Raw genomic sequence first — 27,815 nt, forward strand, 5'->3', positions numbered from 1 at the left:
GACACTGAGATTTATCAGTATAATTCTTTAATCAGTAAGTGATAACCAACAACTCAAAGGAAAGAGGGCACATTAAATAAGAAAGGATTTAACAAACCAAAACAAAAGATTGGGAAGGCGTGAAAAAGAATCAAAATCAGCGCAGTAACAAGAACCACAGGAGGCGACTTGTTCTTTACTTCTAATACCAACAGCCGGAGTGTGTTTGTGTTCAGCTTAGAAAAAACCCACACAGTTGCACCTAAAACATGGATTCATAGTCTGAGCTCATACATTGTTGAAAGTGCTAGTTTGTTCCCAATCCTGAGATTCTTAAAAATAAAATTCAGAAAACAGCCTTAGTCCATGTTACGGCATTCAAATCTAAAGCCATTTTTTCATCATTGGCACTTTCACATGTGTGGAGGAAAAAAGCATCCCTGTCATTTCCAATAAATACATTTAACCAGTAAACACTGTGTAAACTCTATATACAATAAGAATACATCCTGTCCTCTTCGTTTTTACAAAGGAAAGAAAAAAGATCACATTATGAAAATGTGAATTAAAGGGGAAGGAATGACTGAAAGTTCTCGTTAGAGAGAAGAGCATCTGGTGTGCAGAAGAACAAACTATTGCACTTTCTTCCCTTTTTACAGACAGTAACAATAAACAGAGGAACGAGCAGTGACTGCTGCTGTTATGTCAAGGCCATCGTGTACATCGCACTTATAGAGTTGTTGCTTCCTGCTTCCTAAAACACCGTCCAAAACTGGCTCTGAAATGTCAAAGAACTCGTGTCACCTGTCCTGCTGTGCAGGTGGATTCAGGGAGCAGCTGATTCAGTTGACTATGAGACTTGGTCAGCTGATGTTGCTTCTCTCACCCAGCCTCTTACTTCACTCAGTTGCAGTACAATACCAGCTTAACTAAGATTTGTATTCACCCAGAGGAACTGAGCTACAGTGCAATCATTTGCATTTTCACATGTTTCTCTGGACAACCTAAAACATCTCATTAGGAGACTGAACCTAAACTGAAGCTATAATAATAAAGCTAATGACAGCACACGTAACTATGGGCACAAGTACAGGAAGGGCAGATCTCACTGCTTGTCCCATTTTCTCTCCTGGATACGTCTGTTGGTTCACTGAAGACAGAGATCATGGTGATCCAATCACTGGCTGCTTAAACTGGCTTCAGGTGATGCTGAATGTCATCTGTTTGCTGGGGAAGGACCCAGAGCGTGGGTGTGAGGGTGAGAGATACATGTACAGCTCAGGTTGTGGGACCAGTTTCATGAAGAAGAAATGGACAGAAGGTTTACTTGTGTCCCCACAAGCATGAAGCCTGTATATTAGAGTTTTCCTCAGTGCTCCATCAGACGGGGAAACAGGTTCTGGCTATTATTAGTAGCTACACCCCAAACAGCTGTTCAGAATAACTATGCTGTTTGGAGTCGTGGGGCAGGGCGGGGAAAGTGCTACACATTGGGACTCGCTGTCTCGTTGTGCATCATCAGTAGGGACGTGGCCAGCGACAGCGAGGGGTGCAAAGGTACTGAAGAGAAGAGTCTGTTGGGTAGGCAAACCCCGGGGTGAGGCTGGGGGGGTTTGTCTCATCTCTGCTTTTCCCAGATGATGCAGTTCTGTTGGTTTCAGCAAGATATGACCTCCAGCTTGTACTGGGATGGCCGCTCTGGTTTGGGAGACAGTGGCTGCCCCAAGTGGAGGTATCTTCACAAGAAGAGAGCAGGACTGGTGCACTAATACAAACGCATGACTACTCTGAAAATGGAGCTGTTGATTTACTGGCCAATTTTCATGTCAACAGGTTTTTTGGAACCAGTGAGACCAAGAAATCGTATCAGCAGAACTACCAAAATAAACTGAAAACAGACGTTCGCAATGGAGGGAAACAAATAGGAGAAGCTCGCTTCTACTGCAGAAATGAATTCTAACATGTCCCAGCTGTCGTGTGCACTTATCCACAGCTTGTCCGCCCACTTCAAAAATACCTCTGCTATCCATCTGACACAGCTTCAAGACACAGAAGCCAGTGGAGCGGTGCGGCTGAGAGGAGAGCTGAGAGATGTGTCCCGTTTCAGAATCGAGGAAAAAACATACATTCGATGCTGCACACGCTTCTTCCACCACTGCAGACGAGCAGCAAACGAGTCTGTATGATCACACTGTTGTCCCTCACTGGTTGAATCCTCCTCAGAGGCAGGACTAGTGAAGGCTGTCAGGCTTTTAGTAACTGAGGATGAACTCCAATATACACGCTATGCAAACCCACCGTGTGTCCATGTGATGAGGAGATGGTGTCAAAACTGGTTAGTTACTAAAGAGGATTGCGAGCGCACAAAAGAGAAATCTTCATTGTTTTGAAAAAAAATCAGAGATACATTTATGAAAGAGACGTAGCCCATCAGTGTGTTTCTCATATTGAAATGCTGAATTCAAAGAACTAATCTGGTTAACAGAAGCCAAAGATTTGGTCAATCTGCTGTTGGGCAAAAAGACACTGAGCCTATGCTACTCTGATAGCCTCCACACAGTCTCAGTGTCTGGTTTATTCCCATGTTTTTGTCTCCCGCCTGTCTTTACAATTAGGATCATTTATTTAAAATGTTTTGCTTAAGTCAAGAGCTTCCTTCAAGCACGCACTCATTTCCATCAGTCACACAGCATCTGCCTCGTGTCACTACTGCACTACCACGTCCGACCCAGTAACAGTCACAGATCAAGTCTAATCGAATGCAGTCAGATGATCAGGCTGTGAGGCCACTGTGTCTCGTCTGTGCTGAGAAGGAGAGCAGATTTCTCCTTCATGGGCTCCCTGTTAAATCCAGAACTGAATTCAAAATCCTGCTCCTCATATACAAGTTCTTGTGTTAACAGACCTCTCTGCATTGAATCATACCTGTTATTAACCTCTGTCTCTCTTCCACAGCATGTCTTTGTCCTGTCTTCCTTCTCTCACCCCAACCGGTCGCAGCAGATGGCCCCGCCCCTCCCTGAGCCTGGTTCTGCAGGAGGTTTCTTCCTGTTAAAAGGGAGTTTTTCCTTCCCACTGTCGCCAAAGTGCCTGCTCATAGGGGGTCATATGATTGTTGGGTTTTTCTCTGTATCTATTATTGTAGGGTCTACTGTACAATATAAAGCGCCTTGAGGCGACTGTTGTTGTGATTTGATGCTGTGTAAATAAAGTTGAATTGAGTTAATGATCTATCTTACTGACTCACCTCCTGCAGTAAAATTAAAGTTTATGCCTAAAATACATTTTTATTGCTCCAGAGGAGAGATTAGTGTGAGAAAGACAGAGAGAGAGAAATGTTTAAAAGTTTGCTTGGACTGTACAAACCAAAGCTAACAATCTCTGCTGTAACAAAAGCAACACTTCCTTTGCACATGTCGAAAATTTACACATACCATGGTTTGCTAAAGGGGAGTGCTTCTTAAATGCATCGGTTTAAGTGCTGAAGCAGAGACTGGTCCTGGTCCTGACGTTTCTAAATAAGGAAACAAAGAAACTATGATTCAACAGAAGGTAGCAGCAGGGAGAACTTCATGGCCTGATCCAGGAGTGAAAGCTGTGCAGGATGGTAAAGGGACTCGTTTTATACCTCATGCTCCAGCACGTTTTTTATGCTTATGTGCTTTTTATTTAATGTTCACATGCCAATGGATGCACTGGAGAGCAATTTGGGGTTAGTATCTTGCCCAATGAAGATTACAGCAGGCAGGGAGCAAACTGTGAACCTCGTGATTAGTAGAGGACCTGCTCTACCTGCTGAGCTACAGCCACCCAGGATGTTAATGGGCCAGTTTGAGCTCTTGTTGGCAGAGTTGGGATCAAATCTAAGGATGCAGAGAAATCACGTCAGTAGTATTAGCTGTGTGTCTGAGGTAACGCTGTAATACTTTACTATCTGTATATTCAGTACCTGGATTCATTTTAAGCTACAAGTGCATTTGTCATGAAACGGAGTGGTTTATAAAACATATCTGCACAGATTTGACCCGTCTGGTGTGTAAAGCAGTTACTGGGTGTTTCACTACACTAAAGTTTCCTTTTGGTAAATGTTTCTGTGCCTATGGTTTCAGGAAGGGTGACACGAGGACAAAAAGAAAAAAACTTCCAAATGATGAATAATTTGTTCTGCAGTATCCGTCCAAAGCAAGAGTTTTACACCGTACAGCTGTTTAACCTGTTTAACCCAATATCATGAATTTCCATGTAACTCCTTATTTAAGAAGTAAGAATTTCAAACCTTGACAGCATCATAGATCAGTCCCCTCAGTGTCACAGTCAAAGAATCAGGTTTCCCTTTAATCTCCTATCTGTTTGGTGCCCTCAGCTTCTAATCTTCTCAATTTATTCAAACATCTTGATTTAAATATATACTGCTAAACTGAAATCATCTTCAAAATCAAATACAGACTCTTCTGGCATCTGTACATCTTTCTGTACAGACAGAGAATACACTAGTTCATGTTTATGAAGTTTGTAAATGAATTAGGCTTCGGTTCAGTTATAGTTTCAGGTTTCCCAGGACTTTAAATCAATTCACTTCTTTCCCCTGCACGACTCTTCACACAGCCTATGACCGATGAGTGCAGGAGTGTGTGTGCGACAGACAGAGATAAGTCCTCAACTATCCACCACCTGATGTGGCAGAGTGACAGAGGAGCCATTGATAAATGAGCCTTGTTTGTCTCTTCCCTTCAGAAAATAAGTGAGCAGCTCTCCTTTCCCCTTCACAAAGATGGGCCCTCTCCTCACGAAGCGGAAGCCATACTCCTTCAGGATGTTGTAGCAGTCCTCCACTACCTGAGGGAAACACACAGAGTACAAAAGTATGTCTCATTGCTTTTGTACAGTTGGGGAAACAAAGGGGACACAATCCAAAGCTGCAAATTCAAAACCCCCACTGGTTATGTTTGGTCACCGACAGCTGATATGGATATATCGGCATCTGTCGCCAGAGTCGCTTCACCACATCCGGACTATCTTCTCACACCTGTGCATCCAGACCTGCTCCAGCTCTTGTACCCACAGTTATTGCAGCCAGCACAGGTATGCGGGCTACCTGGAACACTTCAACCAGACCATCCCCCTCTTTTGCCCAGTAGACCTTATCATGATTCATTTAAGCCTGTGCCACCAGCCTCAGTCACGTGTGCCACCAGCAGCTGGTCATTAGAGTTTCTAACCCAGCATGTTAGAAATATGTTACTGGTTTCAGCTCTGGGAAGGAGAGCAGCTTAGCCTTGCTACAGAAAGGACTGAGTGATGTTCTTGGTCCTCATAAGCATTTGTCCGAGGATTACAAGATCTTATTAGCTCACTTGAAGTTATCAAGTGTGCTAAACGATACATTTGTGACCCAACTCCACATATCAGTGTGCTGAGGGCTCTCGGACAGGAGTACAAGTGAACTCAGTGCCGTCCTGTGCACACCACCCATAAAGGCAGGGGACTCTCAAGCTTTGGAAGCTTGGGTCTGTCTTGTGGGGATGCTAACTACTGTCAACGGAGTAGCAGAGAGGTAACTCCAACGTGGATCCATGTAGACCGACTACTTACCAAACTCGCTTTGAGTATCAGTAAATGTTTTTTACATAAGTGCTTTCTATCTAACATTCACACACATTCAGACTCCGATGGATGCATCGTAGAGAAACTTCGGGTTACTATCTTGTCCAAGGGTATATGGGATGCAGACTGGAGCAGCCAGGGATTGAACTACCAACCTTCCGATTAGTAGATGACCCGCTCTACCTCCTGAGCAACAGCCACCAAGGCTACCTACAGTCTGGATCAAATTGCACTTACATCACTGGAGAGGAAAGTCAGTAGGCACTGTCAAACCAAGAACACAGGTAGTTCATTAGCCACTACCACATGTGGCCCATCCATCTTCTAAGGCTCGTGTAACACAGAAGAAGAGAGAGTGTTTCGATCCTCATTGTGAGGAGCATTACTTGAGAGGATCCAAGGATTTCTCCAGGCTAGACGTGGCCACTGTGGTGGACTGGATCAGAGATACGAATGTTGGAGATGTGACGGTAAACATGTTGCTGACAATTGCATGCTCAAGAAACCCAGCAGCACCTGTGGTGAGCAACGCCTCCTTGCACTACCTGCCTTGCCAAGGCTAAAGAACAAAACCCTAATATTCTTACCATGAATACTGGATCCAGTGTCATCTCTGCTGACCATCACTCTCATCATAGATGCAGACCTTTGCAATGCTGGACGACAGGTTGGAGAGGAAATTGTCTGCTCCCATGAAGTTCTTGCCCTGCCCAGACAGACAAGGCTGTGGCCCAATAAACCATCGCGACAGTCCTACAGCTGAGTGGAGGATATCACTGGATATGTTCACCAAAGCAAAGCCAAAGGTGAGGCATTAAATATCGAATTCATTCACAGCACAACAACCAGCCCTAGCTAAACAATCCTGCCCAGTGGAAACAACTGAAAAGAACCACCTACACCTACGACTTCTCAGCTGGGTGAGACCTATGATCGGATCAGATCACCCTCACCTTATTATTCGTGTTTGGCCAGTGATCTGTGGCCTGGAGGGCCAGAAGCAGTCCGCACCAAGCTGGGTTTGGCACTGCAGCAACCCACAGTAGTCTACAACAGCAAGCTGATAGATGGTTACACTCGGCCTTACTCACACAGACAACGTAGCTTTACAAAAACGTGGAAAGGCTGTGGCAGCTTGACATCCTCCCTTTCAGAAATATGCCACCTCAGCTGAAAGCACCTCAAGAAGCTGTCGTGGATCAATAGCCAGTGAGCTGTGATTATGGAAGGACTCCAGAAGGTCACAGACGTACAACCAGGAGCTCCACAAACTGGAGAAATCTGGTGAAGTTGACTCCAGAGGAGGGGGAATGGTTCGACTGGATTCTGGTACATTCCACACCATCATGTGCACCACAGCAGCTGTGGCTGTAGCTTACACAAGATTGCCACAACTGACACTTTCCTGACGGCCAGATCCCAAGTAGCTCCTCAGAAGAAATTGTTCATGCTTCGTTTGGAGCTCAGAGCTGTTCAGACTACTCTGCAAACTGAGCTTGCTCTACCGCTGCAAAACACCATGGACTGAATCCACTACTGCGCTGGGTTAGTTGCGGTCTGAGTCCTCCTGTTAAAAGGTCTTCCATTTGTGCTGAAATCCAGGAGCTCACCAGTTCTCCCCAGTGGAAATATATCATACCAGTGGAAAACCTGGATAACGGCATCACAAGGGGGAAGCAGCTTCATGATCTTTCACCAGCCTGCTGCTGGGCTCACGGCCCCCATGTTATTGCAACAAACCTCAGAGCACTGGCCCCCCCAACCAACACACCTGTCCTCGCTGCAATGGCTGATCTGCTGACAGAGAGACTCCACATCCACAAACCTGTATTCTGTCCAACTGGAGGTGACTGCTTGACATGAGCGCCTCGGAGGGATAATCTTTAAGTGCCTAATCATCAGATCTGCGCGCCCTGATTTGCTGTTGACTCTGTGCTCAGACGCTTTCCTCCTGGCCTTGTGTCTCCTGTCGAGAACACCATTCAATGTATATTCAAATCATAGATCCAATTTCTGAGGCAGGTCTCGAGAGTTGCAGGAGGCTTTCTCCAGCATATAGCCCATTCTTCAGGTGCATCTTGTAAATCAGAAGATTACCTTCCATACTAACCCACCACACACATTTCTGATGAACCTGTGAGAGGGAAATAAGGTAAGTCTGCACTCCAATCATCCTGAGGATCACATTGTTCCTGAGTAAGTCCCCCCCATGGTGCGGTAGAAGGGATCCTTAATGTGAAACCTCTTGGCTGCGCATCATTGGATACTGCTGATCCTTTACATCAACTCTCCTGCTCGTGGGGCAGCAGGACGCCTCACTGCTGCAGCTGGTTTCTGGACAAGGTAACGTCATCACCAGTGGAAGATTGAAGCATCCAGGCCAAACAGAAGTCTCAACACACGGCCGGGCCATAGGCCAAGCTGTCATAATCGTGCCCCCTCAGTTGCCCAGGGTCATGTCGCTGGTGGAAGAGTCAGAAAGATGTTTCCTGGGAAGATCGGCATAGTGCTAGATCACATTTGTATACAACCAGTGGCTGAGCTGGTTACTCTGCCTCAGATGCCAGATGGGAAGTCTTCCTCATAGCACAACAGATACTTTTCGCTGTGATCTTAAAACTGCTTAAAAGAAACTTTACACTATATCTCATCTCCTCTCTACAATAATCTCTTTGGAGGTTATTTAAATAACATAAAGCAGAAGTTTGAAGTGAAGCAGTACCTGGATGTTGCCCATCACACCTGTGGACTCCATGCGGCTTGCCACGTTTACAGTGTTGCCCCAGATGTCAAAGTGGGGTTTGCGAGCACCAATCACTCCAGCTAGCACCCCTCCCTTATTTAGACCTAGAAGAGAGTGTTGAAATATGCAACGTGTTGACTTTCATTTTAATTCACTTCAGTCTGTTTATTTAGCGCCAAATCACAAGAAAAGTTGCCTGAAAGCACTTTTATGTACGGTAAACACTCGGCAATAATAACAAGAAAACCCCAATCAGACAACCTCATATGACCAAACATGTGGTGACAACTGGAAGAAGAAACTCTCTTTTAAAACCCTCCAGTAGACCGTGGCTCAGGGATGAAGGCAGCAGGACCAGTGGTGCATAAACACAGAGTGCATTATGCCCCCAGCAGCATAACCAAGGGAGGGCCAAGAATAAGCTTCATCAAAAAAGAAAGTTTTGAGCTTACATTTTAAAGTATAGAGGCGATATGTCTCCCATATCCAAACTGGAAGCTGGTTCCCCAGAAGAGTGACTACAACACTCCAGTAATAAGCCAAGGTAACGCCATCCAGAGGCTTAGTACCATAACCTCAGTTTTATCTGAATAAGAAGCGGAGATGGTTGGATTTTTTCATGGAGTTGTTACCAGTTAAGGTTAAAGGCTCAGTTCAGTCAGAGCTCTGACTGGCTTTAAAGAAAAATCAGGTGGTTCTCATTTTCTTCAATCACTGAGATGTCCTAAATTTAGGGAGCTCTTTTTTTATAGAACAACAGACTATTTTTCCAGCCTAAATGAAGATCTTCAAAATAAGTAAATTGCCATTTCTTCTCCACCTAATGGGTTATCTGCCTCAAGAATCGCATTTGGGAGTTATACCGGGAATTACGCACCAGTTTGAGGCTTTCTTTTCACAGGAGCCACAGTAGCCAGGGTCATGTGCAGTGAGGATGTAACACTATTAACAAGAAAATGGGACTCTGTGGAAGTAGAGTTTAGGTCCTGTAGTTGCTCTGCACTGTGTGGACACATGGCATTGAATAAGATAACAGTGGAGGAATTATAACCTTAAACTTAGTTACAGCAATTTTAGAAAAACATCTTCGTTATAATTCATTATTATCAGGAAGTCCTAAAAACTCCCTGAAAAGCCTTCAGCTAATCCAAAATGCTGCAGCAAGAGTCCTGACAGGGACTAGAAAGAGAGAGCAGATTTCTCCTGTTTTGGCTTCCCGTTAAATCCAGAATTCAAAATCCTGCTCCTCACATACAAGGTCTTAAACAATCAGGCCCCATCTTATCTTAATGACCTTGTAGTACCATATCACCCTATTAGAGCACTTCGCTCTCGCTCTGCAGGCCTACTTGTTGTTCCTAGAGTATTTAAAAGTAGAATGGGAGGCAGAGCCTTCAGTTTTCAGGCCCCTCTTCTGTGGAACCAGCTTCCAGTTTGGATTCAGGAGACAGAAACTATCTCTACTTTCAAGATTAGGCTTCAAACTTTCCTTTTTGCTAAAGCATATAGTTAGGGCTGGACCAGGTGACCCTGAATCCTCCCTTAGTTATGCTGTATTTTGTTACAATTTTACAACATGATATAAATGTAGTTTTCGATCTAATGTTTTCGAGGCTGCTTACTGAATCTTTCGTTGACTGTTACGTGACACTTGAGACTCTATAAGACAGTAAAGCCTGCACGAGTAAGAACGTCCTCTCCACCACAACCTCAGCCTCTCTGACATGTTGCTCACTGTCTGTCTTGTTTACATTCAGAAGTAAACGTTTTCTAACAGACCAGGTCTCTCCCCGGTCAGGGCATAGTGTATGAAAGTTATACTCAAAGTTATATTTTAAAGTTAATTCAAGTGTCACAATCTAAAGCAAAGATCTCATTTTAGTTCAGGATGATTCCAACTCGAAGATCAAACCCACGATGAAGTTTGTCTGCGACGCAGAGTAACAGAAGAATGTTCTGGTAGTCTGGATGCTCCCTGATAATTCACCGGAGAACATTTAGATAAAAATAAAAGGTCATATGTCCATGTGGGATTGGTGGCTGTGATTTCTCCTTTTTTGCCAACATTCAGTTCATGTTTTAGACATGATTCCTTCTGGGTCAAAATCCATTTTGTAATGTTTCTAATAGTCTTCGTTTTAACAAAAAGAATAAATACATTGGAGATGCTAATTACTCATTTAAAAGTACGCTAATGCTAAGTGAATGAATGCTATACAGCATGAATACAACATGTACAAAGATGAAGTCTGCAGGTTCAGCTTTGCTCCTGACGGCAACTATTTGTTGGGTTTTGTTCCTACATGGTTTGAATCCACTGACCATAAGAGAGATAAAATATCTTTGACAGCCCTGCACAGTAACACACACCTAACATGCAACCCTTCAACCGTCTTAAGATTAGGACGTACCGATGCGCAGCATGAAATTGTTGAATGATTGGTAGTTGATGTTCATAAGTGTAACCTTCATGGCCAGCGCAAAGTCTGCGAGGTCTGCCAGGTGCTGCCAGCGCTCGGTGTCCGACAGCTCTTCCTTCTGTCAGACAAAAAGCAAATTCAGTTTTTTACTTGGTTAAATGTTTCACTTTATAAACAGCTCTTTACTGTATTATGAATCTGGATTATTGATTTGGGTTCTTCTGTGTAAAAACAACCAAGCAGATTGCAAGATAACTGGGAGTGAGCGTCTTTTTTCCTGGTCACGAACTTTGAACCACCAAGCAGTTCAGTCACGTGTGTCCATTTTCTTAGGCTATTAAATTCAGCCTTTAATTTTTCATCATTCTCTGTTGTGCATGCCTGCTTGTATTTATAATGATATTCATTAACATTAATGCTTGTATAAGCCTCTTACCTCAGCATTAAACTATCACTAACTCGTTCTGTAAGCGCCTTACTCTCACCTAAAACTCGCCTAACTCGAAAATAAAACCGTTGAACCTTAAAACGAGGCTTTCAACGGGAAAATAAAAGGTCACATCTCTGTGTGGGATTGGTCAAATCACATTGTAATGTGACCTGATTTGACCAGCCAAATGGCCTAAACTTGAGCATTGAATCCTAAAACAAGGATTTCAACGGGTGCAAATAAAATGGTGTTCTTATGTTTATTGTGTCCAACTCCAGGCCTCGCGGGCCGGTGTCCTGCAGGTTTTAGACGTGTCTTTGATCCAACACAGCTGATTTAAACGGCTAAATGACCTCCTCAACATGTCTTGAAGTTCTCCAGAGGCCTGGTAATGAGCTCATCATGTGACTCAGGAGTGCTGACCCAGGGTGAGATCTAACACCTGCAGGACACCGGCCCTCGAGGCCTGGAGTTGGACACCCCTGATGTAAATACTGACTCACTACTCAAAATGCCTAAAATGAACACAAATTCTACATATATGTAGAATGTGGCCCACAAAAAAACCCAAAGCCTTAGCTCATTTAAACTTTGTAGCTCAGGTGGTAGAGCAGGTCACCTACTTATCAGAAGGATGATGGTTTGATGCCCATCTGCTCCAGTCTGCATGACTAATATCCTTGGAAAAGCTACTGACCCCAGTTTGGAGTGTGAATGGGTGAATGAGGCGAGTTGTGTAAAGTGCTGTGTGTGATCAGTTGCAGTAGATTACATGCAGCCCTGGACGTCTCCACTGCAAACACCAACCTCTGGTGAAGCTGACGTCGATTTTTCTTTCAAGATGACCAAACTGTTGATCTGATAAATCATTGCCAAAAGTCAGAATGTCGACACTGACTGTGGCTTTAGCTCAGGAGGTACAGCAGGTCGCCATGGAAGGTTGGTGGTTCAATCCCTGGCTCCTCCAGTCTGCATGTCAAGTATCCTTAGGCAAGATAGTAACCCAGAGCTGCTCTCCGATACATCCATCGGAGTATGACTGTGTGTGAATGTAGTTAGATAAGCATAAAGAAAGTGCTTGTGTGAATGGGTGAATGTGGCATGTTGTGTAGAGCGCTTTGAGTACTAGAGTAGAAGAGCGCTATAGAAGAACCAGTCCTTTTACCATTACTAAGCTCCACTAGTCTGTGCGTCGGGACAACCATGTGGTCTGTGGTGTGCGACAGCATGCGACTGTGTTCTGGAAAGATTAGACTGGAAAACACAGCAGCACACAAACGCAGTCTGTGCTCTAACGCGACTGTGTCGACCAAAGCTCGTTTATCCAAAGTGAAAACACAATAAAGCATCGAAAGCCTCAACATCAAACCTGAGGGACACATTTTAGACTTAATGATGTCGTCACCACAATAAGGACATCAAACATTATCTATTAGCACTCAACACATAGTTTAACTCTCCATTATGCTCAGTGCACGGTGAGTAATCTTCCATTATTATAGCCTTAATTAGAACATAGGTTACATTTGTCTTATTCAGCTTTTATGTTTCAGTGTAATCCTTGTCGAGTGAGGTGGTTTTTTCCTTAATTGTCCAATTTAAATATTTCTTTATATTCATAGCTTTAAATGAGTGAATCAGACAGATTATCATTACATTTGTTGTCAAACTAATCTGCAACATTTCACTGATTGTTTATTAAGACTTCAGCCTCGTATTCCTATAAATTATGAAAAATCTATGTTACCATGGAAATAACTGAGTTACAGGCTCTCTCAGCTGTGCCCTCTGCACTACAGTAAACTGTACCTGCATCCTAATCAGATCATCTTAATCAAATGAATATTTCCACAAAGAGAGCTGCACCAAACCTGCAGCAGATCTAAATCTATTCACACTAACATGCAATTATGTTCCTGTGAGAGCTGATGTTGGCTCTGTCAGCCATGACACACACTGAAGCTGAAGAAGTCATGTGACCATACTGACCTTGATGGAGTTGTAACCGTTGCTGACGTCCGGGGTGACACCCGACGCTGCCATGTATGTGCTGCCAATAGTCTTGATTTTTGTAATGCAGCGAAACTGAGGCTCATCCAGCAGCTGACATGGAGACAAGTGGGAGGTTCTGTTTACATATACTGACAATGAAAGCACAGACAAACATGCTGCAACCATTTTTAAAAAGCACTGCACCCTGGCCATCTGAGCAACTTACATTTCAACTTCATCTCACCACAAAACGGACATATCGAGGTGTTTGTAACTGTTTTCAATATTACTATACCGTCAGGGGTCTGCTATCACACAGCTGAAAGAAAACATGAACGTTTGGGAATTAAAAGATTTCTGCAATGACAACATGTAGATGTGGTCTGATCACCATCCAAGTCATAATTAGAGACTTCAAGTAAAATCAAATTTAAACTAATGTACAGAAACTTTTTGTGTGTTGTTTTTGTGTCTTTTTCATCCACGACTCTTTCTAGTGCACGAATCAAAGCTGGAATCACTGCAGAACGTCAGCTAGCTCACAGATATTTGAGATATATTTCTGATTTTAATGTCTGCTTTCTCTGCTCATTTATACACATTGATTTGTTTAAGGTCATAAGGTCACGTTATGTAAACCGGTCATCTCCAAGCCACTTTCTAACCCACCTCCACCACAACCCCACCTGTATTAGTTATGCTGCAATATGTGTAGGCTGCTGGGGGATTCCCATGATGCACTGGGTGTTAACAGACCTCTCTGCACTGAATCATATCTGTTATTAACCTCTGTCTCTCTTCCACAGCATGTCTTTATCCTGTCTTCCTTCTCTCACCCCAACCAATCACAGCAGATGGCCCCGCCCCTCCCTGAGCCTGGTTCTGCTGGAGGTTTCTTCCTGTTAAAAGGGAGTTTTTCCTTCCCACTGTCGCCAAAATGCTTGCTCATAGGGGGTCATATGATTGTTGGGTTTTTCTCTGTATGTATTATTGTAGGGTCTACCTTACTATATAAAGCGCCTTGAGGCGACTGTTGTTGTGATTTGGTGCTGTATAAATAACACTGAATTAAAGTAAAATGGAATTATTGCTGTATCTGACTTAATCTTTGCTCTATATGAGCTCTAGAGACCGGCCCACCAGGTATTATAGGAAAAGCCATAAAGAATGAAAACAGACGCTGTTGTGACAGTGATGCACAGTCTTGTTGGTATAGATAAAACTTTGCTTGTAAGATTCAGATAATTATTTAATAAAAGCGAAACAATTTAAATGAGAATAAGAAAGAAAAGTATTTCTTTGTGCCCCCCTCTCCCTGTTAATGCCCTACCTGCCCCCCTGGCAACACTTTGCTAGACCCGCCCCTGCACAGTTACCAGCTGTCAGCTACTTAGAAAAGGATCCTGGTGTTATTTGTCTCTCAGAAACAGTTCATAACTTCAACTCATCCATGTCACCTAAAAGGTAAACCTGTTTCTCCATCACCTGTTCAGCTCTGATGATTCAGTAAGGACATCTCCTGTTTCATCTGCATGTTTCCCTCTCACCACATATCCAAACCGACATCATGACCAGCAGCTTTACAGCTGTGGCTCCAGCAAACATCAGCTGATACTAGAAAGTAATATTAAATCAATTCTAACAACAGCTGATCAAGCTTAAACGTGCTGCTGTTGTTTAGCGCGACATCAGCTGGTTTCCTCTTTCTGGCACGAAGTGGCTGATTTTTTGTCCCAGTGCAGCCCTGGGCACGACACACAGTGAATTAATCTGAGAAGGTGCATTAAAAAATAAATGGCCGGGCCAGCGGTGCACATCGCAAATTGCAACACAACTAATGTGTCGCATACACACATTAGTTGTGCCGCTTCTTAATGACGGTATCTTAGCTAACAACCCCAACTACCAGATTCAACTTGTAATTGGCTAAAAATAACTTAGCCTAGCGGTGAGAGGGACGTTGCTAGCTGGCAGTTTTTTCAAGCGATGTTGAAATTTCCACATTCCAACACTTCAAAAGCTTCAGCAGCTGTCGGCTCAGCGCAGCATCAGCACCGCGGAAATACACGGATACATCCGAAGACTGGAGACAGAATTCACAATGTGTTTTCAGGACTTTCAGGTGTTTGGACCAATGTTTTCTTTTCTGATCAAACCAGAAAGCTTTAATGAGCAGCTGGGTTTGTCTCACATTAACTGGCTCGACACAGAGGACATCGAAATGCAGCTGATTGAACTGAACAGCTCGACTCTGTGGGGTCAAAGTTTGCAGAACTACGAGCGCAGCTGGAATCCACAGCTGTGCGTGTTCATGGAGCTGCATGTTCACCTGCTGGACGTCACTACCTGACAGGTTTAACTGTCTTCAGAACATTGCAGAGGCCTTATTGACAGTGTTTGGCTCTACATGTCTGTGTGAGCAGGTTTTCTCTCACATGAGTCCTCAGGTCTGAATGCTGGACACTCGGAGACCTGCGTCTCTGAGTGGGAGACCAGAGATCACATTAACATGTGTGTCTCTGTATTAACAAACATGCCATATTGGCCCAGTTTATTTTTCTTATCATTGTTGTGAGGAGACCATAAATAGCATTTGTATTTTCTGTTGTTCAGTTCATTTGCTGTTATGGATAAAAAGTCTTTTTGTTTCAAAGTAGCTGATAACTATTCGCTGACAGCTGCCAACATCTGTGAACAAATATAATCCTATAACGTTGTTCTATATAGTGAGTATCTGTTCATATAGAGCGTTATTACATTTATTGCTAATGCAGTCATATGGCACACTGACCTCTGAGGAAATGTTAGATGCACTCATCATCAGAAAGGTTGCCGACCCCTGCTCTAAAAGCATGCATTACAAATATTACAGCACATATATATCATAGTTAAAATGCTATCTGTAATATTTTTGTGACGACCCCAATGAAAGCCAAAAGCTCCACATGTGGCTTTAACCTCTTCCATAATAGTAAAGCGATGGGCAGGATAAGGTCAATAAGTAGTATTTTCAACTATGTGTCATGAAATAATCTGAGATTAAAGTCCCAGAGCAGTAGAGATAGAACTGACCTGATCTGGTTTCTTGAAGAAATCAAACCTGTATGACACTGAGGAAAAAAGGTTCCTTACACTGTCAAAGTCTGAGATGATCTCGTTGAGAAAGCGTAAGCATTCAATGCCTCCATTATTGATGCTCTCCTCTGTGTAAAAGTCAGAAAAGTTGGGGATAGAAGCAAACATGACTCCGATCTCGTCATATGACTGGCTGTACAGCTCCTGGAACAGAATGGATCATTAGTGTGGACAGAAAAGACTTCTGACAGTCACAGCGAGTTAAGGATGCGATGTGTTATCAGCGAGCCTCTTACCTCGTCCCTTTTCTTGGATCCTAGGAAGTGTCGAGCCACATGCTCAGGCAGCATGTTGGTCACCAGCGCTTCGTTCCAGCGCCGCATCTCATACACCTTCTCCTTTTGCTCATGAACCTCAATCTTCCAGAGGAAAAGGGTACGGGCAAGCTTCTCCACCTTCAGGTGCCAACAGGTTCTCATGTTAGCAATAGCCAACTGCGAGCAATGAAATGCTAAAATGTTGCACATTAGCAAACTGCAGGGGAAAAACTGCCGTGAAGTCATAACGCTGTAATATAAAACTATTGTGCCTAAAGATATATTACTGACATGTATTCAAATAAAAGGACCAGCCAGCGCTTTGTGATCCTGTGTCACATTTACAACCAGACTACGAAACAGGAGAAGACACCGGCATTATGGAAAACATCCTGTCTAAATCTCGTAACAAAGACGATGGGAGCTAACTGACTATCAACCAGTTGCCGACGCATCAACATGTGATGAAGAGACTAGCCTTGTGCCACCTAAGAGCTTAGATCTAATTTGTAGATTTTTCTAGTGCATTTAACATGATCCAGCCACTGCTTTGGTGTGAGAATCTACCAGAAGAATCAGTAAAGACATCCACCTGACAGACAGGCCACAGACTGGGTAGAGCTCTGCCTGATTTGGTAATGTGAGTGCCAAAAGGTCCTGAGTCGCCTTGGTTCCCGTTCGTCTTGTATAAGTCAGTATATCCATTCTTATTTTTGTGATTATGCTTAATTTTATTTGTATTAATACTACTACTTCATCATTTCAACTGCTGTCAAAAGTATTAACAAACAAAGTAGTTACAATCGATGTTCTCTCATTTGTTATCATCATGACTCCTGACGACCCACAGACCCACACGCAGCAGGTTTTTCAACTCTCATGCAAACACCAGATGAGCTATGTCAGACCTGAACTTCCCTCTGGGATCAACAAAGTTCTTCTTACTCTTAGACACTGCTGGTTTTAGGGATAAAAAATCATTTAAAAAAGCATCAGTTGTGCGTTATGTCCAATTACCATAAAATGATCTTCAATAATATTTATGGGCTTGGAGCTGAAGTACTTACCAGTAAACATGACAAAGAACTACAGATACTACAGCTCAGTACTACACAATACAATACTACATAAAGCATTTCCTTTACTTTAGTAAAGACAATAGACAAGCTTAACTTACATGTCTGGAGAAGTAATAGAAGCTAACCATCATAATGAAGATCATAACTGTCATTGCGAATTTAGATGGGACCAGGTATGACCTGCCAAAAACACAACAGGGAAACAACAACAGTCTGAACATTTCTTCTGTGTATTTTCCACAAGAAAATGTTGTTCCAAGACCTATAGACACACTGGAGCTCTAGACAAACGCTCCTATGTTACCCTAGCACGAGTACAAGGAAGGTATGGTAACATCCATGCCCCACTGCTGGAGCCTGTCCCTGCTGTCACAGGGGCTTGGTGACGTAATAGGCACATATCAGAATAAGCGCCTGAACCCACCAATGGCAGAGCAAGCTGTTTTATACTGGAACAGCTGACTGCGTTATTTATATACCATCCATCCACTCGCTTCCGCTTCTCCTTTTCAGGGTCGCGGGGGGCCTGGAGCCTATCCCAGCTGTCATAGGGCGAAAGGCGGGGTACACCCTGGACAGGTCGCCAGTCTGTCGCAGGGCCAACACACAGGGACAGACAACCATTCGCACTCACTTTCATTCGCACATTCACACCTAGTGACAATTTGGATTATCCAATTAACCTATCCCCACAAGCTGCATGTCTTTGCACGGTGGGAGGAAGCCGGAGTACCCGGAGGGAACCCACGCAGACACGGGGAGAACATGCAAACTCCACACAGAAAGACCCGGCCTGATGGTGGAATTGAACTCAGGACCTTCTTGCTGTGCGGCAACAGTGCAAACCACCGTGCCACCGTGCCATGTGTTATTTATATACATACTGCAAATTTCTCAATGTCACAGGGACAGGGGCTTGGTGACGTAATAGGCACTTATCAGAATAAGAGTCTGAGCCCACCAATGGCAGAGCAAGCTGTTTTATACTGGAACAGCTGACTGCGTTATTTATATACATATTGCAAATTTCTCAAACACCAGCTGGAGTCTACAAAGTGGCCCAAAATTGGGGAAATGGGCTGGAGACAAAGTGGAATTAAGTTCTGCATAAAACACACTGACATGAAACTGAGACTTGAATACACACACACACGCACACGCACACACACACGTTTGCTTCATACAGATCACACTGGGTGTTTTCTGGTTCACCTGTAGTCGTGGAAGCGGGCCATGTCATAGCGGTCAAAGATGTCCTTCCAGCTGTAGATGTTAACGACGCCCGTGGCCACTGTGATGAGCAGCATCAGGGTAAGCTTAACCATGTGACTGACCTGAACCAGCATTGTGGTGGCCATCAGTGCCAGCACAGCAACGTAGCTGTAATATTTGGGATTGTTCAGGCAACCTTCAAGGCTGGACACGGTGGACAACGAGGAGGAGGGAGCCACTGTGGTGGTGTCTGAGTCTGGGACCTGAGGCAGACAACTAAGCTACACAGTAGAGAGGCACAAAGCCATCAGCTTCACCATTATTTCAAATTTGCAATATCTGTCCCCCCACAATAAGCTCCGGAGTTGTTATGTTGTATTGGCTCTAGTTTTAACAGAATTCACCTTAAATCCTGCTTACTGAAAAAAAGGTGCATTTAGCCTAGATGTTAAAAACAAATGAGGAGCTCACCATGTCCATTATGTCAGCCATGGTTAGGATGAAAATGGCAGTCATGGCCCAAGTGTTGCGAGCCCAACGTGTGTGGTCAATCCAGGTGGAGAAAGACACCAGCTTTTTGGCAAAGACCTGACATGAAATCCATCCATTTAGTAATGAAAGCTTTTATTCATGAACAGTCATATTGTCACTGTGGCTGAGAAAAACAACAACATAATTTGTGATTATTGTTTCTTTTGGTCACAGATGGTGTGAAAGGTTAAAAGAAAAACTTCTCATGTGTCAAACATTTAGGCTTTACTTTACTTTGGGTAATAATTCATGGTTGAGGTACACACACCTGCAGCATGCGCACAACTCTGATCTGAGATAACGCTACGGTGTTAAAATTCACATTGCTACACAGTAACAACATAGTGTACATTGTATACTACATGAAAGTGTACTCGGGGAAGTCACTGAATTGACATACACTATGACAAAAGCAACTGTACACAGTAACAACTGCATGGATGGGATTTAACATGACAGACGCTTTTAGGTGTCTCGAAGCCTTTCACAGCACCAGAACTGTGAGCCTGGGCATCATTAATCCTCTCACGTATGTTTATCTTTCTTGAGTAAAGATGACCACATATTTAGCCTCTTTAAACGGACACTGCAGGCCTAGGACATTGTTATATTGGATGTAGCACTGATAAGTCCTGCAGAGCTACATGCAGTGTTTACAGTGACCTTGCAGTTCTCGGTCCATGTAATTAGTGTTGTGCTGCAGCCCTGAGCTGAGCGGAGGCCGTGACATCAGCTGTCAATATTCACCCGACTGCAAAATATCAATACATCTAAATTTCCATGAAGAGGGAGGATCAAAAGTACTGACTGAAAAAGTACTCTATGCTAAACACACAGCTTTTTTCCATGACTTCAGAAGATCACATATTTATTCATTACATGGCAGGCAGATGTGGCTCAGACTTAAACTTTAACCCCGGTCTTAAGTATTAAACTTACTTACCTGAATTATATGTCAAAATTGAATTAAGACAGTTTTGTACACATTTTTCCTTTTTCTGTTGTTAGTTGCATATTAACTGGTTGTTAATTAGATTTTTGATATCAATAAACAAACATAATCTTTGTATATAACGTAACATCACTGCACCCACTATCATCTAAATTTAAAAAGCAAAAAAAAAGGAATAATTTTCAAGGTTGGTCCTTATTTTAGTCATTTCATATCTATTGTTTCAACTCCTCTGAACTCTCAATATAATCTCTCTCTACCCATTTCTCTATTTGTGACTCTATAGGAGACGCATGTAAGTGATACAATCATAGAGGTGTTTGAGAGTAGCAGTTATACTGATTCGTGAAATGAACGATACGGGAGGAAAATAGTTTTAAATCTGTGTAATGTGACCACATTTGCAGAGAACGTTGTTTCTCTCATCTCCTCAACTTATTTGTCTAGTAGGTGTTTTTGTCTGTGAGAAACTGGGCAGTGTGAGGGGAGGGTACAGTAAAGACTGCAGCAGATGATACACTGAAAAGCCCAAAACCTCCAAAACAAACTTTTAGAATTGTAGGTCTGAGTTTAAAACATTTGAAGAGCCGATACATGATTTGCACATTTGGGACCACATTTAGTGGAAACTTGTTTCTGTCTCACATCAATGGCCAATTAGAATCACCAATTAGCTTATCATCCAATATCTTTGGACAATGGGAAAGTTGAATTTTAACTCAAGTGATTTTCCTAAACGTAACCAGAGCGAGCTAAAGGGAAACTAAACAATACATTAGTTACAACTTTATGAAACCTAGACAAGTAACTGATACATTTTCCATACCGTGTTAGCAATTAAAAATCAGTAGTAACATTTTGTTAACATGATTTCCAACATTAGCATAGCCCCAAAACTGTGACAATATGTGGACAACTCTGTGTGAGAGAAAATGCCACTGGTGGTTTCCAGAGGATTGACTGTGAGCACAGTGAGAGAAGAAGGTAATGACCCATAAATCGCTGAGAGGTCACATATATCCAAACGATCCCACCACTTGCTTGTAAACAATTTAATGAAACAAATTCAGCGTGTGTTTAATCGATTCTGTATCTGAACAAGGTTGTAAAAGAAAAGAAAATCCTCCTAATCACATTGTAAATGAAGTCTAAGAATGTGTTATAACTCACTCTGGGGAAGATGGCAGCCAGAGAACAAATGGTCAGGATGAGCAGTAAGACCTCCCCCACTGCAAAGGTGATGTAGTTTGCAATCAGCCTGTTCCAGAACAAGTGAACGTAGTGGAGAGTAATTAGTGAGTTATTATTATTACAGTTATTACTTCCAGTTTACACTGCCAAAGTGTGTAGGCTTATTTTTGCTTTCATTTTCTTTTGTTCTTAGGAGAGTGGGTGATATAAGCCATCCTGCCCAAAATGTGAATTAGTAAAACAGACCTGTGAACTCACCAGGGGTCTATGAGCGCCTCCATCACTGCAGTAAAGAGCAGAACCACACAGGAGCAGCAGAAGGCAGCCCCGCTCTGTTTCTCCTTCTCCACAGAGAAACGTGTTTCCAGCTCTGGATCCACAAACCTGAGGGACAGCTTGTTGGTGTGTTTCCCCTTCAGACTGAGGAACAACAAGCTTAGTGACAGTGAATGCAGCACACTGGTTGTTACATTATTACCATTTTATGGAAGTGAAGCGATTGAAGTGAATGGTCTGTCCTGGGCAGGCGCGGTGGAGGTGGAGCTTCCATGATTGGTCACGCCAGAATGTGGTTGCCTTAGTGAGATACCTCGCTTGGTTTTCAGAGAACCAGGGTCACGCCAGTAACCAAACATTACCAATGACAACATGGACTGATTACGTCTTATTTATGGTATTTTAAGACAGGTACGTTTGTTTAGAGTAAGAGTTGGAGTTTGCCAATTTGCAAACAAACACTATAACATATTATACCACGAGCAAGAAAAGGAAATCTCTGCTGCCTACTTGAACTTCAATCAGAGATTTGGTTTGATCACTGGCTCCACTTTTCCCACATGTGGATACAAGATTGGAAGGTTAAAGATTATTAAATATACTGCTCAAAAAAATTAAACTACCACTTCAAAAACACATAATGGAATTTCACTGAAACTCAACTGATGGTTCCCTTTCAAAGCTCACTTGGTATCTCACAGTGGGAAACACTCTCTGATGTGACCAATCATGGAAGCTCCACTACAACATCTGTCCAAACCAGACAACAACTTCAAGGACATGGTGTTCCTCAACCCCCTTGTAATAGCCAATGACCCCACACCAGGCATGCTTGTTTTCTTTCCTGTGAAGATCATAAGAGCTTACTTAACTTTGTACTGATGCAGCCGTTAATGTAGTCCAGGATGATGGGTTTTCCTGGTTTTCACGAATATCTATTACACTATAGTACACTTTTATGCCAAGGAAATATATTCTTCCAAGAGCGGTTGTTGCAATACTGCTACCTGCGTGTTATAAAACTAGCTTGTTGTTTCATATTTGTGGCTATTGCTAGATGTCAAAGCTAAGCTTTAGTAATTAATCAGCATCAGAATAACTTAAGTGGCACAGTGGTTAGCACTGTTGCCGCACAGCAAGAAGGTCCTGAGTTCAATTCCACCATCAGGTTGCGGTCTTTCTGTGTGGAGTTTGCATGTTCTCGTCATGTTTGCGTGGGTTCTCCCACAGACATGCAGTTATTGGGCTTGGGTTTTATTGGTAACTCTAATTTGCCCATAGGTGTGAGTATGAATGGTTGCTTGTCTCTGTGTGTTAGCCCTGCGACAGACTGGCAACCCGTCCAGGGTGTACCCTGCCTCTCGCTCTAAGACAGTTGGGGTAGCCTATGGCAGATGTCACTCTGGCTCCACAGTGCCAGGCAGCGACTAGTGGTGCACCGGATCAAAAGTCTCACGGTTTGGATCGGATCACGGTTTTAAGTCACGGATCGAATCGATTTTCGGATCAGCAAAAACAGAAAAAAGGACAAAATTTTAACATTTACTTATTTAAGTATTTTTTGCCTGTTAAAAACATTCAACTCAAGATTCACTCCACACAGTTATATGAAAACAAATTAAGGTGCAATATAGGGCAGTACAGGGCTTTGAGTGTACCACTCTGCTGTGACATAATGAGCTGTCATTTGTAGTAGAAGATGCCTGGATCAGTTCAGCCATAAATGTAAAAATTTCCTGCTCATACATGCTTGGAACGATCTTGTCACTGAAGTGGACGCGCAACGAGATATCATAGCGTGGCTCAAGCACGTTCATCGTAGTTTAAACCCCTTGTTTTGCACAACAGAATACGGCCTCCCGTCTGCAGCTAAACACCCCAGTAGCTTCTGTAATAGCTTTAGCCCGGTCGGACTGGGCAGCAAAGGGCTGCTTAAATGCCTCTGCTCCTCCACTTGGACCGCTAGCGCTGGCCATAAGTATCGCTTGACAGACCCACCACGCCACCATACACACTTTTTTTTCTTCTTTTTTGAATCTTCGGATCACGTGCTGTCAAACCGTGGAGTGGGATCGGTTCGGATTACCGATCGACCGTGATCCGTTGTAGTGACAGCCCAGAAGGGAATGTCAGGACTTCAGGTATCTCAGACATCGGTCCTGCTGATGGGTTAATCGTTTTCTGCCGCCCTGTCCAAGAGTAACTGCCGATATCTTGGAATGTCCTACGTGGCTGGAGATTCCGCAAACGTTCTGGCAATGGGATGTATTGATGTGTCATCTGGGTGAGTTGGACTACCTGTGCAACCTCTATAGGGTGCAGGTATCGCCTCATGCCACCAATACTGACACTGACCTTGCGATATGCAAAACTAATGAGAAAAAAGTAATGAGGAAGGAAAAAAATGTCACCAAAAAACTATGGCCTAAAGTAGGCTGAACCCAGGATTCACTCTGTTGGTGACTGACCGCCACAGCCTAACCATAACCTTTTATTTTCCACAAAGAGTGGAAGATAAGTGGCAAAGATGTCATGTGTAATATTTATGAAAACAGCAAAAAGCTGTAAATGGTATTGTCGGTGTGGAGACATTTAAAAGTACCAACAGTCAACCTGTCAAGCCCTCACTCAGTGAGAACCCACTGAAGCACCAGCAGCATAACAAATGGTAAATGGGCTGATTCTTCTATAGCGCTTCTCTACTCTCTACAACATGTCACATTCACACCCATTCTCACAAGCACTTTCTCTGTACTTATTATTAGTCCTTTATCTATCCAGGTAAAAAATCTCATTTTCAAGAGAGACCTGGCATCATGGCAAAAAAGGCAACTTAGTGCTTTCTAACTACACTCACACACATTCATGCTCCGATGGACGCATCGGAGAGCAACTTGGGGTTAGTATCTTGCCCAAGGATACTTGGCATGCAGACTGGAGGAGCCAGGGATCGACCCACAGGTCACCTACCTCCGATCAGTAGGTGACCTGCTCTACCTCCTGAGCTACAGCCACCCCAAGAAACAAGAACCCAGTATCGCTGATCGGCACCGTCACAGTGATGTGAGGATATTCACTTACGCTTGAACCGTTTCTCTCTCCAGCAGAGCTTCATTAAGGAGTTTGTTGAGCTCCTGTTCATTCTCCTGAGCATCAATCACCCGTTCAGCCAGGTCCCGCAGCCTCAGCCTCCTTCGGGGATTAGGAAACGATGGGTTCACCACCTGCAATCCAAAGGTTAGAGTACAGTTTAGGATTTCTTGCCTCCTCATAAAATGGGAGTCTGCCCTTTATCCAGTTCACAAGTATAGACTAACTAAATAGATAAGCAAAGCGCATGCTGGAAAAAATGAGGTTAATTCTGGAGGATCTAGAGCAGGGGTGGGCAACTCCAGGCCTCGAGTGCCGGTGTCCTGCAGGTTTTAGATGTGTCCTTGATCCAACACAGCTGATTCAAATGGCTAAATGACCTCCTCAACATGTCTTGAAGTTGTGTTGACACAGGGTGATGTCTAAAACCTGCAGGACACCGGCCCGCGAGGCCTGGAGTTGCCTACCCCTGATCTACAGTAATAAGTTTCATCAGATGTTTCCTGGAGCTGCTGATGAATCCTGCCAAAAGTTGAACTTCTAATCTCTTCACTGAACATTATCCCAGAATCCTTGTAGAGGAAGTGCTCCTCAGACACCTGATACATGCTGCCACATGTTTGTGGTGACCTTTGTGGTGATTCAGTTTTGCTGTGAAGAACACAACCTACACTGTAGCTTTATGAGAAACCATTATGTTAACCATTATATTCCTTATATTTCATTATATTTCACCTCAGAGGCCCAGGATGTGAGTGGGCGTTAAGGTGTCTGGGAAGGATCTCAGAACTGGATTATAGATGGCAGACAGTTGGTGTCGTAAGCCCCGCCTTCTGTTCAAAGATGGTCGCTCACAGTGGACACAGACGCTTCTTTCACTCCTCTTTCAAACCATCTGTCTTCTCTGTCCAAAATGTGACCAAAGGGTGACCTTTGACCTTTAGATGCAGATGGAGTCTTGTCCCGTGGAGGTGGCTCTTCTATGTTGTCCCATGTGATTATGAAGTGGCTGTTTGGTCTATAGGTACTGTTGTCACTGAGGAGTGTAGTAATTTGTGTGTGTGTGTTTAGAACAACAGTGCACCTTCCCGTGCCAGCTGGTAATATGGTGATGTTGTGGTCTTTGCTCAGGTAAGTGACGACCTTCAGGTCATCTTCCGATTAGTGGATGACCTGCTCTACCTCCTGAGCTACAGCCACGCTAATGCAAAATGGGAATGAGAATGCCAAAGTGTGGCACAATCAGAACAGACAAGGACAGGAAAAACAGCAGCACTGTGTGATGAAGGACTTTCAGGCACCTGTTAATGTGTGAAAATTAACAGGTGCCCCCTGTTAATGGGGCGATCGTGGCTCAAGAGTTGGGTGTTCGTCTTGTAATTGGAAGGTTGCCGGTTCGAGCCCCGGCTCCGACAGTCTCGGTCGCTGTGTCCTTGGGCAAGACACTTCACCCGTTGCCTACTGGTGGTGGTCAGAGGGCCCGGTGGCGCCAGTGTCCGGCAGCCTCGCCTCTGTCAGTGCGCCCCAGGGTGGCTGTGGCTACAATGTAGCTGCCATCACCAGTGTGTGGATGATTGTGTATAGTGTAAAGCGCTTTGGGGTCCTTAGGACCAAGTAAAGCGCTATACAAATACAGGCCATTTACCATTTACTAGGGCTGGGTATCGTCACTGATTTCTAGAATCGATTCGATTTGAATCGGAGAAATTTTGCCTCAGAAATATTATAAATATAAATATTATAATTTATTTATAATATTTATTATTCATTATAATATTGTAATTCTGATCACTTATCAGTACATATCTATATTTTTAGATCTATAAAAAGGAAGCTGACACTTGCCAGACTTTATCAGAGGTGTGAGCATCACAGCAGAGGCCTTTGTGTCAAAGCAGCTGAGCATAAAACACAGAAAAACATGAAGGTGGTTTTCCTGGTCTGGGTTTTTATAGCAGATGACCTTAAAAATATTGTGCAGTAGATGAAAAACGAAGTGAAGCAGAGCAAAGTTACAGAGGTTTGATTAGAGACACAGCTGAGCGTTTTGCAATTTTGCATAATTTTAGAAAGTTTACATTTGTTCAGTAATGAACAGCAGAAATGAGCTCTCGTGTCGGAAGTAAGTAAAAAAAACAAAAAAAACAGCGAGACTGGTGAGTAGTAAGTAGGGGTGGGTTTTGATTATCGATGTAGAGAGAGAGAGAGCTCTACATGAAGTGTTTATCCTGGTGGAAGCAAAACAACAAAAGTCAGAGGAAATTCGTGACGATGTTTATGTGAAGCGTAGTTTGGATCTTCTTTCTCTGCTGGTTCAGTCAATATTGTTTGGAGAGAGATCAAACCTGCAGCTTCTGAATCGAGCACAAAAAGGGCGTAAACACAAAGCGCCGACCCGCCGACGCTTCAAAATCAGCGAGCTGTCGGTTTTCAGCCCCGACGGCGTGTCCGCGTCCGCGTCCATGTCCGTGCCGTCGGGTGAGAAAGTCACAGCTCACTGATCCTGATGCGTCGGCGGGTCCGAGCTGTGTGTTTACGTCTCTGTGCAGAGTCCGTGTTTCTGCTCTCAGTTACTGTTTTAGCTGTTTGGTGGTTGTTGAAATTTTGTGAGGTTTAACCTGAGATTCTGGCGTTTCGGGCAAAATAAATTTATATTTAAAAATTGATTCAGGATTTTAATGAATCGATATCACGTTATCCAAGCCAGAATCGATTTTAATCGATAATCAAAACCCACCCCTAGTGAAAACATCATCTCTTTGGTTACCCTTGTGTCCAGCTCCTCTGGGTCCTCTGGTGTGGTGCAGGCTGTGTGAACACTGCCATTACAGTCTGTGGTGTTGATTAGCAGAGGGGAATTTCCATTGGACGAGGTTACGGACAGTTTCTAATGTGAAACAAGCAAACAGCAAGTGCTGAGTTTA

General features: G+C 43.5%; 1 protein-coding gene across 2 annotated transcripts in view; it reads right to left on the reverse strand.

Moving 5' to 3' along the window:
* Positions 1-10: 10 nt before the first annotated feature.
* adcy3a (adenylate cyclase 3a) overlaps positions 11-27,815 on the reverse strand; it is a 53,965-nt gene continuing 26,160 nt past the window's right edge. For both annotated transcript variants that reach the window (XM_084943226.1, XM_084943225.1), the window contains exons 9-21: positions 27,659-27,778; positions 24,883-25,025; positions 21,784-21,945; positions 21,505-21,592; positions 19,323-19,439; positions 18,852-19,132; positions 17,738-17,819; positions 16,540-16,698; positions 16,301-16,447; positions 13,166-13,279; positions 10,738-10,864; positions 8,306-8,430; positions 11-4,815 (exon numbers count right to left, since the gene is read on the reverse strand). In XM_084943226.1, coding sequence (XP_084799352.1) covers positions 4,636-4,815; positions 8,306-8,430; positions 10,738-10,864; positions 13,166-13,279; positions 16,301-16,447; positions 16,540-16,698; positions 17,738-17,819; positions 18,852-19,132; positions 19,323-19,439; positions 21,505-21,592; positions 21,784-21,945; positions 24,883-25,025; positions 27,659-27,778 — 1,845 coding nt within the window. In that variant the 3' untranslated portion in view covers positions 11-4,635. The remainder of the gene's footprint in view (positions 4,816-8,305; positions 8,431-10,737; positions 10,865-13,165; positions 13,280-16,300; positions 16,448-16,539; positions 16,699-17,737; positions 17,820-18,851; positions 19,133-19,322; positions 19,440-21,504; positions 21,593-21,783; positions 21,946-24,882; positions 25,026-27,658; positions 27,779-27,815) is intronic.

The sequence above is a fragment of the Perissodus microlepis genome, chromosome 11 (assembly GCF_051167445.1).
Source record: "Perissodus microlepis isolate ML-2025 ecotype Zambia chromosome 11, ASM5116744v1, whole genome shotgun sequence".
Taxonomy (NCBI): Eukaryota; Metazoa; Chordata; class Actinopteri; order Cichliformes; family Cichlidae; genus Perissodus; species Perissodus microlepis.